This window comes from Diachasmimorpha longicaudata, chromosome 4, assembly GCF_034640455.1.
Source record: "Diachasmimorpha longicaudata isolate KC_UGA_2023 chromosome 4, iyDiaLong2, whole genome shotgun sequence".
Taxonomy (NCBI): domain Eukaryota; kingdom Metazoa; phylum Arthropoda; class Insecta; order Hymenoptera; family Braconidae; genus Diachasmimorpha; species Diachasmimorpha longicaudata.
In genome coordinates, this window is record NC_087228.1 from 4936121 (window position 1) to 4947639 (window position 11519).

Below are 11519 nucleotides of genomic sequence, written 5' to 3' on the forward strand. Positions count from 1 at the left end.
AGAATTTTAAATTGTTCATGAATTTTTTTCTTCGTAGTTACATTTGGAATCATTTCTTTAGATGTGATGGCTTGTTCTTTCAGTTGTCTATAAATATTAAACTCTCAATGGAATTCATTCAAAATTTTATTTTTTGTGGAAAAAATACTCGCGTTAATCAGTTCAATAGAAGAAGAAGTTTTAATGTGATGTAAAAATTAAGTAATTCAATGAAAGAAAATCTAGTATGAATGAGGTAGAATAGACAAAATAATGTTGTGTCTATATGTTTGTAGTATCGGGAAAAATTATGGGGAAATTTGTAAAAATGATAATCTGTCGAATATGATGGACAGATGTCCTCCGTATTTTATTAAGATAGTACTAGGATAAGATGTAGGGCTATAAGATTATATTGTAGTAGTAGCGTAGAACGATAGAAGGACTTGGAGGGTCATATTTTGTGGGTTTATGAGGCCCACAGATGTGACAGGCGAAAATCGTTGCAGCCAGCGAGCTCCAGGGATGCTAGGACCACGTGACGCGATTAGGGCCCAGTCCAGGGTTGAGAAGAGAGACAGGGTCAGAGTTGGTTTTGAGGAACGATAGACCATAGACACGTGATTAAACGATTAGGACTTAGACGTCTTGTTATTGAGTGATCAGTCAGAAGGACTTAAGAGTCTCTGAAGAGTGTCTTAAGTGTATTAAATAGTGAAGATATAGTATTAATATCAATTGTCCCCTTTTTCACAGAAAATAAACTGTCATTATCTTTTTAAAAAGTAACTCTACATATTAATCAGAATGATAGACATCGAAGATAGAGACAGAGCAAATCATTTTGATTTTCAATTGATAATCAGAATACCATCGAGCCAATGAATGATCATAAAAAAATATATTTAGAACATACATTACGAAAACATACGAACAAAAATCCATCCACTTGAATCCCTGAATTATTCATTAATTATTAATTTCAATTACAGCCACGGTCATTAATATTCCTTTCGTAATTAATGCTTAAAAGTCTGTAAAATGAATGAAAATTTAATGTCCCCCGTCTCGAAGTGACAAATAATTCAGTAATTCAATGAATTCCCTTCAGTCTGAATTATCATCTGCGAGCAATGATCGATAATTCTTTGAATAACTCACTATTCACTCCGAATAACTTCACCGCTGGTTGTATTAAACTCTATTCACCTACAAATTCACATGATTATTCCAGTTGGTACCATTGATAGAACATCAGTAACTAATCCACCGGTTGGATTCCAAAGTTGGTAATCAAGCGCCATTCGAGAGCGTTGATCAAACGCTTTGATCGAAATCGTTCCATCCACTGGTGGTTCGTGGCTACGATTAGATGATCTACGGGGGTGGTTTGGCGAGGAGGGGGAGGGGGGGGGGGATAATAAAGGTTGGACTTCTGAGTACTGTGGGAGGATTCGTAGCGTAGACTTCCCTCCCTGTGATTATCGAAATCGGATCGTTCAAGAGGTCAGTACTCAAATGGCTTGAGCCACTCGTTTGGATAACACTTGAGTAGCTAAAGTGTAGGTGCAGGGAGACAGTAAAAATTATTAACTGATAATTTTGTGGAAGTTAATTTGTTTCACTTCATAAATTCATCGAAAATGCGTAGATGAATGAGTGAATGCATAAATTTTGCGTTATTAATTGTATTATATAATAAGTAAATATTAAATAAAACGGATTGAGTCACAATTTGCGGCTAATTCTCAAAGATCTGAGTTAATGTAGAGCTTATTTAGTAGATCGAGTTAATTAAATTAAACTAATAACGAATAATAAAATTCAGTTGGGATGTTTGAGTAGAAGAATTAATTAGTGATTGAGGTAGTGACCTTGGGTGTGTGTGTTAGACTATTCATCAAATCAAATTAATGGACAAATTAATGGATATTCACAAATCAAATTAATGGACAAGAAGAAGAAACATTTACTTTAAAAAAATTTCCTGCACTGCCGAGAACATTTGGGCCTTTTTTACCGAAATCTGGCAGTGACGAGGGGTCTCATACTGACCCAGACATTTTTTCATCCGATCATGACTTCATAAACGCAGATTCCCCTGATAAAAATTCAAGTTTAATCGCTTATAATTTATATCTCGAAAAAAATTTTCTCGTGATAGTCAGACAACTTGTTCATTCTTATGTTGTCACTGTGATTCCCCCTAGTTTTTGTTCTTGTGTAAAAGTAACACTATAATGAGGATCGTTAATGATAAAAGTAATTTTATAGAAATTCTCCTCAAATCAATTAGTTAATTAAAATTCGTCCTGCGTTGACAGGAAATTGCAATCGACATGAGTCCATTGAAGTTGAAGATCGTGAGATTTAAGTCGACTTGATGCTTTGATTGTTTTAAACATTTTCGAGATGAGTCCATCAAATCAAATAGATAATCATAGGCAGACGGTAAAACTAGTTATTGATTAAAATCGATTAACATGCTACGAAATTTGCCACTGACTTTAATAATAAATTCAGACCAGGGCAGTTCTCGTAAAATTTATCTATTTTAATTTAACTCGTTTTATCGTTTGCCCCTCAATTAATGCATGAACAAATTTTCATGAATTTACGTAAACATTTAATTGAATGAAAAAAAATGAAGAGAAACCTCTCCTAACGAGAATCAAAATTATTTAAGCTACGAAACATAAATAAATGCTTCTACATTACCATAGAAAATTTCCTCTATTCAACATCTCCAAGAAAATCAATTCCTCCTCTCAATTATCAAGATTGAATGACAATGCAAAGTCAACATTACCTTCCTCCTCCCCTTCCTCCCCATTCATACCCACCAATTTATTCCAAACTTCCAGTCATTTAAATATTAACGCAAAACCATCATAAATTCCTTAAATATATTCCACCGTGTAAAATTGCATCCACGAACTTCTGTTTGAATTTCCCATCCAGCTATAAATTTTCATAAATTTGTAAATTGATTGCAACCCCCTCCCTTCTGTCTCTCACCCTCCTGCCCACCCCTCTCCCACTATTTTTCATTATTTTCGCTGAGAAAATTCTGCCATTTCGTCGTAACGAATCTCATCATTTTTTCTCACCTCTCTCTACCCCCTCCCCAGGAAATAAATGCGAAGGGGCGAAAATTGCTGTCAGCAGTGGTAAAATTCACCCCCTTTACGCTGATATCAATATCAATTTAATTCGAAACTCCTTCACGAATACTTGTTTCTATACTCAGTATTATTTTTCATGAAATGAAACTGTCGTCTCCGAGAAAGATGAGTAATGAAAACATGAAAAATTGTCTCTGCCTCCAGTGAGCGGATGGGGAAGGGAGGGAGGATATTCACCCTGGAAGAAAACTAGAGAGGGGTACACCTCCCCTCCTTCAGATCCATGCCCCTCACTCTCTTCTTGGAGCCTCATTTCAAAGTTTCAAAGGGAAAACTAGAAATACTTTAACTCAGAATGAAATTTCGAAAGGTAGGGAATGAGTTGGAGGAAGTTTACCACCCCCCCCTCTCCCTTTTCAAGACTGGAAAAATTTGTAATATGAGCTCAACGATGGAATGTATATTTGGTTTTCCAGCTGGTTGAATATCCAACTTTTTTCCTTGGAAATTCTTACTCATTCATTTTTAGTTCTTCTTTATTCGTTGAATTTAAATGAGTTTTATTAATTTGGGAAATGGAAATTCTTGAAATGTCTTCTTCTCGAAGACAACATCCGCTTCAATTGGTAATCTACGATATCTTTATTATCTTAAGAACTCGAAAAAATTGCAATACTAACAAAAATCAGATTTCTTTAACAAAAAGTCTTCAAAACTTCTCACAATTACACAAAAAACCATTAAAATTTTCATTCGAATGAAAATAATAATTCCAGAATCCACTTCCATACCAAAGAAATCTTTGAAATTGAAATATGAAAAAATATCACCTCCGAAAAAGCCTCCAAATCCTCATAATAAATATTAAAAAAATCCTCTCAGCGAACATCATTTATTCGTGACCCCAGCATCTTAATCGATTCATTGAGTCGTCCAACAAGCACTAAAGGATCCAAATAGAAGTAAAAGCCGTTTTATTCAAACGTGTCCCATCCTGTGTACACGGTTGGTAAAGTGCAATGGAAAAATCCTCCAACTCCCTTTCCCCTCCTCCACTCCTCCACCCTAGAACGCTGTTTGGAAAAGCAATATTGTGAATATGCGATGGAGTGGTCTGAGGTGAAAAAGGAATAAGGGGTGGTTGAGATGAAAAGGGGGTGAGTTACCTCCCCCCCAATGGGTAGAGAAGTAGAGTGAGGAATCAATACGTCATTTAGGCTGTTACCATGGTAGCACACAATTCCCCTTCTCCTCTTTTACCCAATCCTTCAGACTGTGTTCTCTGTGTTGCAGTTTCACCTGCTACACTGCTCTCTTTCCACCCACAATGTTCCTTGTGATCACCAAGATGACTCTGTTTATTCACTCGTCCATACAAAAGTACCATAAAATAATGACAAAGAAATTGAATACGAGGAATTAGCGATAAATTATCGTTGTTTTCGTGTTTTAAGCTGCTTAGACTAAACTTTAGTCACTTGAACAAACTGGTTAGGAATAAATTACAGATTTCTGAGGGGCATTTCACCTGAACTTGGAAATCTATTGGAGTAGTAAAGCCAATTTCTAGAAACTTTATCCTATAATTGAGCAATTTGTTGTACCAGCTAAACAATTGTTGGAAATTTGAGGAGGGGGGCTGGGAGGATTAAGCAAAGCTGAGAGTCACATTAAATCGGTGACAATTAACAAGCGGTGAATGCAAGAGAAAGAGCAGTAATTTCGTTTTTCTCGAGATGATTGGGGAGGACAAAATGTTTAGGCCATGATTTGCGGTGTCAATAAACTTTACCCATATTTAATACAAATTTTTAGCGTTAATATTGATTGAATTATTTTATAACTGAATTAGTGAAAGTTTAGTGAGTAGATTACGAATAAAGTAATTGAAAAATGTAGATATAAAGCGCAAGGCAATTGAATAAATAGATAAACATGAATAATGTCTTGAAGACGATATTATTTGGTTCTTCGTGGGATAAAAAAATTAAAAATAACAAAATACATTTATTTTCAAAATCCAGAATTACTTCTTCTTTGTAGTCTGTAAATTCTGTAGAAAAATATTCTCGGACATTTTCATATGAACTCACGGGCTTCAATGTTATCAAATCGTGTTATTATCTCCAAAAATAATTAATAACAAATCGATGAGAGACGATTCGCCGTTATTTCTCTTCACTATTCAATTTCCAGGCTGGTTGACATGTTTCCTTATCTTCAGTTATTAAATTCACATTGGGCTTTGTACCCTTACGACCACCTACGCAGGTATATCTGAAATGAAGACAATAGAGAGGAGGAATGGGGGGTTTATCGAGTTATTCATGATAATGCAATATTACTTACCCTTTGTCGTATAACGAGCAATATGGTAGACTGAGAGATCTTGCTAATGTCCATAAACTGTCGACTGTCCATCCGTTCAAGGGACACTTAATAATCATTGATGTGATGCTAGGATGTCTAGCAAAACTGTGATACTGGCCGTTATCTTTATTTCTCGATTTTATTCCCAGTAATAAAATTTTTATATCTGGGTGAGACACTTTCAGGCTCTTCGCTGCCTCCTGAGGGAGCTGGTTCAGGGCTATTATGTTGAGATTGTATCTGGAGAATATTTTAAAATTACACGCGAAGACACTATTTTAATTCAGGAGGATTTCAGCAGACGAAAGTTTTTGGGGAAAAAATTTCTAGGACTGCAAGAAATTTTTTATTAATTGTCTGTTTTTTTTATTGTCATATTATCTTCTAAATGTGTTAATATTTAGTCTTATGCTTTTTGGCCTCAAAAATTTAGAATTCAAACTAAAAATTATCACTAAAACTCTTGAATACCTCGACGTAATGGCTTCGATGAACTTCTCGACTTCAGGAAGCCACTCCTCATATTTAAACATTATCAAATTAATTTTCGAGGAACTTCCCAATTGCATCTGTGCCACGTGAGCCAAGTGAAGTAACGCAGTGGACTCTATGCTCCCATCGAAGCAAATTGCAACTTCATTTGCCTTCTCGTAGACTTTTCTGAAAGTGAATTATGAGGAAATGTCCAAAAGGCGATTTATGAATCTTCATAACTTCCAGTCAATTTAATAAATTGAATTGGATAATTGAAGGGTAAATATTACCTGAGTTCCTCTACAGTTTTTTTATATATTTCACTCTGACAAGTCTCGACGAATACTGAGAATTTTTCATGAGCGTCGATGTGAGGATGTTTGTCGTAATTTATGAATACCTCTCGTGGGACCAAGCTACGAAATCTCTCCTGTGCTTTTAATGTTTCAGTCTCGTTGTCACTCTCAATCGTCACTCTTGCCTTATAATAACTGAAAAACATTTTTTATTGAAGAATTTTTTTCCGTTTTTTTCATCTCGTCGTTTAATATACACAAAAAATTACGGGAAAAAAAATTCAAAAAAATTCTGCTCCATTTATTTAATTGGAATGAAGTCGTAATTAACTTGTCTAATTACCTTTCCCCGCTGACAGGATAAGAGCCGAAAGCGACACTTGGAAATTCTCTAGCCACGTTTGTTAATGCGTCTGCAAAAGACTCCTCTTTAGCGTCTAAAAATAATTCTCTCTTTACGAATTTTTTTTCGCCCCTGAATAGATCCTGAAAGAATTGATAATAAATTGATTATGAAAAAAAATCGAAGGAAACGGGGAATTGATTAATTAGTCAATCATCTGAGTGACTAATTAATTAATTACTCAGTCACCTGATTGGCTAATCAATTCATCATTGAATCCCCTGATTGGCTAATTAATTCGTTACTAAGTCACCCACCCGGCCAATTAATTAATTTCCCCAAATTCAATTAACTTAATTACAATTAATTGTCCCAAAAGCGTTAATTACCCTGCAAAGGCTGTGAAACAATCTCTCAAAATACACAGGAGATCCCGGAAAAACGTAGACATTTTCGACGTTAACACAGGGAAATTTGAGAGTCTCCCCAGTTTCCGGACTCTTCCCGAACTTCAGCACAGACTTCCTGGGGATGTGTGCTATTTTAAAAGCTGGAGAATTTCGATCTTCGGTCTTGTAAACGTCCTTGACAATGTCCACAATCGTCGGATGACAATGCAGTGAGTCATTGAAAGCCTTTGCCAATCCCTCAAAGGTCATGTCATCGTGAGTCGGTCCAATTCCCCCGGATGTTATCACGTACCTGTACTTCCCAGAGAACTCTGTTATCTCTTTTGCTATTGTGTCAATATCATCACTTATCACCGATATTTTTTCAACTTTAATGCCACATTCCCAGAGTAATGAGCACATGAAGAAGGAATTTGTGTCCTTCACTTGGGCTTTCAGAATCTCATCTCCAATAACTGCAATGATAATTAGTGCAATAGAAAAAACTGGAGAGCAAATTCGACTGCGATTTTATTTTAGAAAAATTAATTGTTCAGGTGACTGCCCTGGTGTGAATAATCAATTGTAAATACATCTTATGATAAACCATTAAATGGCAAAAAATCGAGAACTCAAGTTCGCAAGCGACTGATTAAAACACCAATAAATTGACTCACTAATTAATCCGGCATTACATTTGGTCCCAGATCTGCTGAACGACCTTGCAGCAATACGGGCGTATGTCCCGAGATTACCGAGTGATAAATTACGAAGCAGATACTGACAAATTTGCAACATCTTCAACACTTGATCGACTGACACCAATAAAAAAAATCCAATCCTCCGATTATCTTATCATTTTTACCACGAGCTCAAATTGTCATCTCCACTCCCTGATGCAGACATTGACACTCATGATGGGCAGAGTCCTTCACTTACAAAATCGTGAATGAGGTTATGTTTGAGCAATCAGCTGATATGATACTCTAATGAAGAAATAGACAACACAAGCACTAAAAGCAATATCAACTCTCCTGAATGTTGAAATTATTTTTTACTGCATTAATGTTATAAATTCCCTCAATAAAACATTGATGGAAGTGTCACCATGAGTGGTTCATTGTTCCAGCAAACTGTGAAGACGCCGAAGCAGCTGTACAAGTTCCTTCTCCGTTCGTGTGAACAATTACCAAAAGCTCCCAAGGCGTTCTATAAACACTCAATCAAGCAGGTGAGTCATAACTCTTTGTAATCAATACACATTTATTCAGATCTATTCTAATTCCAGTTATTTAAGTTGTATGAACTTATGATGGAGAGGTTATGTATGCTCTTATTCCAGAATTCGCCTCCTAGATCTACTTTTAAAGGGATGATCATTTACGTTTCAGAGTTTTAAACAACATGTTAATGAACCAGATCCTGAGAGAGTGAAGCAGATAATGGAAAAGTCGTTGAGTGATGCTGAATGGTTTTTCAAGAAGGTACGAATTATTTTTCTGAAGCATGTCATTTATTTGTAAAACCAATAATTTGATTTCATTTTTGTAAACAAAATTTGTGGCACGTTCACTGGAAAACTTACAATTTGTACCACAAACTTCAGTACAAATTGTTATTTAATGTCTCATAAATATTTATTTTTCAGTACAAAATCGACGTCGATTCCTTGCTATCGAAAACTCCCAAATAACCTCTAAAAACATGGAATACCACGACTTATCAAGTCAAGAGATCAACGTTCCATCTTCCCAGTTCTGGAAGACAATTGATTTATGGGTTAACAATCCGCATTTTGTCAACCGTCGTGTCTTGTCGTCAGTTACACTCTCCAGAGTAGAATTAAACCCTCAGGACGATTTTCTGGCCCAAATCCACAGTATCCCCGTGGAAAAGCTAGCGCCTACGCCAGTTCCTTCAGAAATTTTTCCCTCAGCCTCGCCCCCAGAGGATATCAACCCCTTTTACACTCAAGAGGGCAATTACCTGCTCACAAGAAAATTATTCCCTCGAGATGAGAATAATTTTTCTGAGACTGTTGATTTTTTTATTCTGGAAAAATCCAAACCGTCTGTCACGTGGATCTCAAAGAGTTTGAATCCAGAAAAACGTTGTCTAGGATTTGAGATACCTTGCAGAATAATTCTACAGGATAAAAACTTGAAAATATCCATTGGAAATAAGTTCAGAATATCAGCAGGCGATGGAGCTGCCAATTGGCTGAAGGACAAGTTCTTTCCCAGGCTAGTCAAGTGGATGGAAACTGATTCCCCAAAGAATAATTTCGTTGAAGGATCTCTCAACCTCGTATCACCAGAGAAATACACCAATTTGTACAACACTCTGAAGAAGAAATATGGACCTGAACTCGTGAAAAAATGGCCAGAATCAACAGATCCAGCGAAATTCGTCTACGAGGACATCGCTATCGCTTGTTATTTAATTTTACTCTGGGAAGAGGAAAGAAGAGACATGAAAATTGCTGAGAAACAGTCGTTTTTGGATCTAGGATGTGGAAATGGATTGTTGGTTTTTATTCTGACGAGTGAGGGATATCCAGGAAGGGGAATCGATCTTAGGAGACGAAAAATCTGGGATTTATTTAGTGATATACAACTAGAAGTGAGGTTTATCTTAAATTATTGCAATTTCTTAGATTTCTTTATTTTATGAGTCATTACGAAATTTCTTACTTCATAAATAATTTCTTTCATAATTTTCACTTTCATAAATAATTTTTTTTTATAAATCCATGGATAAGCAAGAGAAAAAATTAAATCAGCTATTGATCATTCTTTAAATATTCATTATTTTTTCTGCAGGAGAAAACGATAATTCCATCATCAAAATCGTTATTTCCCACAACCGATTGGTTAATCGGTAATCACTCAGACGAGCTGACCCCCTGGATTCCAGTGATAGCAGCTCGAAGCTCATACACCTGCAGGTTTTTCTTACTTCCCTGTTGTGCCCACGAATTCGATGGTAGAAAATTCCAGAGGGACTCAGCCTCCAGCAGTCAGTACTCCGAGTACCTGAAGTACATAAAAAGTGTCTGTGAGACGTGTGGATTCTCCACCAGGCTCGATAAACTGCGAATTCCCTCCACCAAGCGAATTTGCCTGATAGGTCAGGGCCGGGTTTACCCTGAGGCAGACTTGCAGGATGAAAAAATCGAGAAAATGATCAGTGGAAGATCTCTCAGACCTCAAGACAGTGAAAAACCCTCGGACGAATGGGCGAGGGACTTCAAACCTCGAGAGATCGTGGAGAGGGTCAGGAATTGCACGCAAGTCAACCGCAATGTCATCAATGAAATTGTTGACCTGGTGTCTACAGAGCTTCTTCGAAAGACTCGAAAAATCAGTCTGAGTCACCTAGAGAATTCTGAGAGACTCTGGAACGCTGGGGGACAATTGGAACTTAATGAAATAGCGAGGCTAATCCCTTCGGAGAGCCTCAAACAACTGAAGAACGAGTGTGGAGGGCTGCAGACTCTCATAAAAAATAATAGTCATATTTTCCAAGTGACCAACGGGTCTGTTCAGTTCCGAATTCCCGGCTGTCCTTCGAATTCCAAAAGAAAAAAATCTGGAAAATCTAGAATTGTGCTGAGAGTCAAGCCCTGTTGGTTCTTTGAGAATCACCCTGATGGCTGTCCCCTTCCCGATGAAACCTGCAGTTTCAAACACTCCGAGGTTGTAGCTAATTAGTAATAATAATAAATAACGTTGATTGTTAACTATTAACTCTCTCAATTTAGAGTTGAAGCTTCTCTTATTTATTTATACAAGACGATAAGAATTGTTACAAAATAATTGAAAATATATGAAGCACTCAAGACAGTGAAATGTCCTGGAAATCCACGGAGTACACACGAGAATTAAATTCTTCCCGATCAAGCCAAATTTCATTCCTTAATCGTGAAAAATCACGACGAATTTGAAACGCGGTCATAAGTGCTATGGGATCTCGACACCGGGGGGCCTGACATTTTAATTTCAACTTTTTTTGCAAAGTGATTAAGGGATGAAACTAAGTTTGATGAAGAAGAATTCAATTTTACTTCGAACAGCGTTGGTTTCATTCCTTAATTTTAATTAGGAAGGGAGATATGATTTTTTAATCACCGGGAGAATTCTCTTGCGCCCCTGCGTTGACATTCAATTTAATCGACTGTCGAGCTACGGAGGTCGACAACCCACCGAGCCATCAAAATCGACGATTGCGCTTTCACGGCTGGGGTCATCATTAGCGTTCGCGTGGGGTCGCTCGGCTCCCCAGATCTGAGCCTCCACTTTAGTCAATCCTTTTTGGTTTTGGAAAAGGGAATAGACTGAAGCAGAGGCTCACGCCAACGTTAGTAACGACCCCGGCAGTAAGGGGCGCCCTCGTCGCCTCTGGCGGCGGCAGTTACAAAAAAATTTGTATGTAAATAATCGGAAGGTCCTTTCAGGTCGCAAAATGAACGAATTCGATCGTTTAGACTAGGTTTGCCCGGTTTGTACCATCTTTAAAATTTTTCAATAGGTTTTTATTGATT

At 37.0% G+C, this 11519-nt stretch overlaps 2 protein-coding genes across 3 annotated transcripts; one reads left to right on the forward strand and one right to left on the reverse strand.

Annotated features, from left to right (window-relative positions):
• Window positions 1-4971: 4971 nt before the first annotated feature.
• LOC135161416 (FAD synthase-like) lies at window positions 4972-7788 on the reverse strand. The gene is made up of 7 exons (XM_064118968.1): window positions 7654-7788; window positions 6977-7452; window positions 6588-6730; window positions 6239-6439; window positions 5946-6134; window positions 5454-5714; window positions 4972-5381 (listed from the first exon to the last, which is right to left on the reverse strand). The coding sequence occupies exons 1-7, from the start codon at window positions 7772-7774 to the stop codon at window positions 5273-5275; spliced, it is 1500 nt and encodes a 499-aa protein (XP_063975038.1). The 5' UTR covers window positions 7775-7788; the 3' UTR covers window positions 4972-5272.
• Window positions 7789-8065: 277 nt separating this feature from the next.
• LOC135161415 (probable tRNA (uracil-O(2)-)-methyltransferase) lies at window positions 8066-10901 on the forward strand. 2 transcript variants are annotated; one of them, XM_064118966.1, is made up of 4 exons: window positions 8066-8207; window positions 8319-8460; window positions 8625-9598; window positions 9799-10901. In XM_064118966.1, exons 2-4 carry the CDS (start codon window positions 8445-8447, stop codon window positions 10687-10689), a joined length of 1881 nt encoding a protein of 626 aa, XP_063975036.1. In that variant the 5' UTR covers window positions 8066-8207; window positions 8319-8444; the 3' UTR covers window positions 10690-10901. The 2 variants fall into 2 exon arrangements, with proteins under 2 accessions (XP_063975036.1, XP_063975035.1); XM_064118965.1 differs by having other exon boundaries at window positions 8368-8460.
• Window positions 10902-11519: the final 618 nt, after the last annotated feature.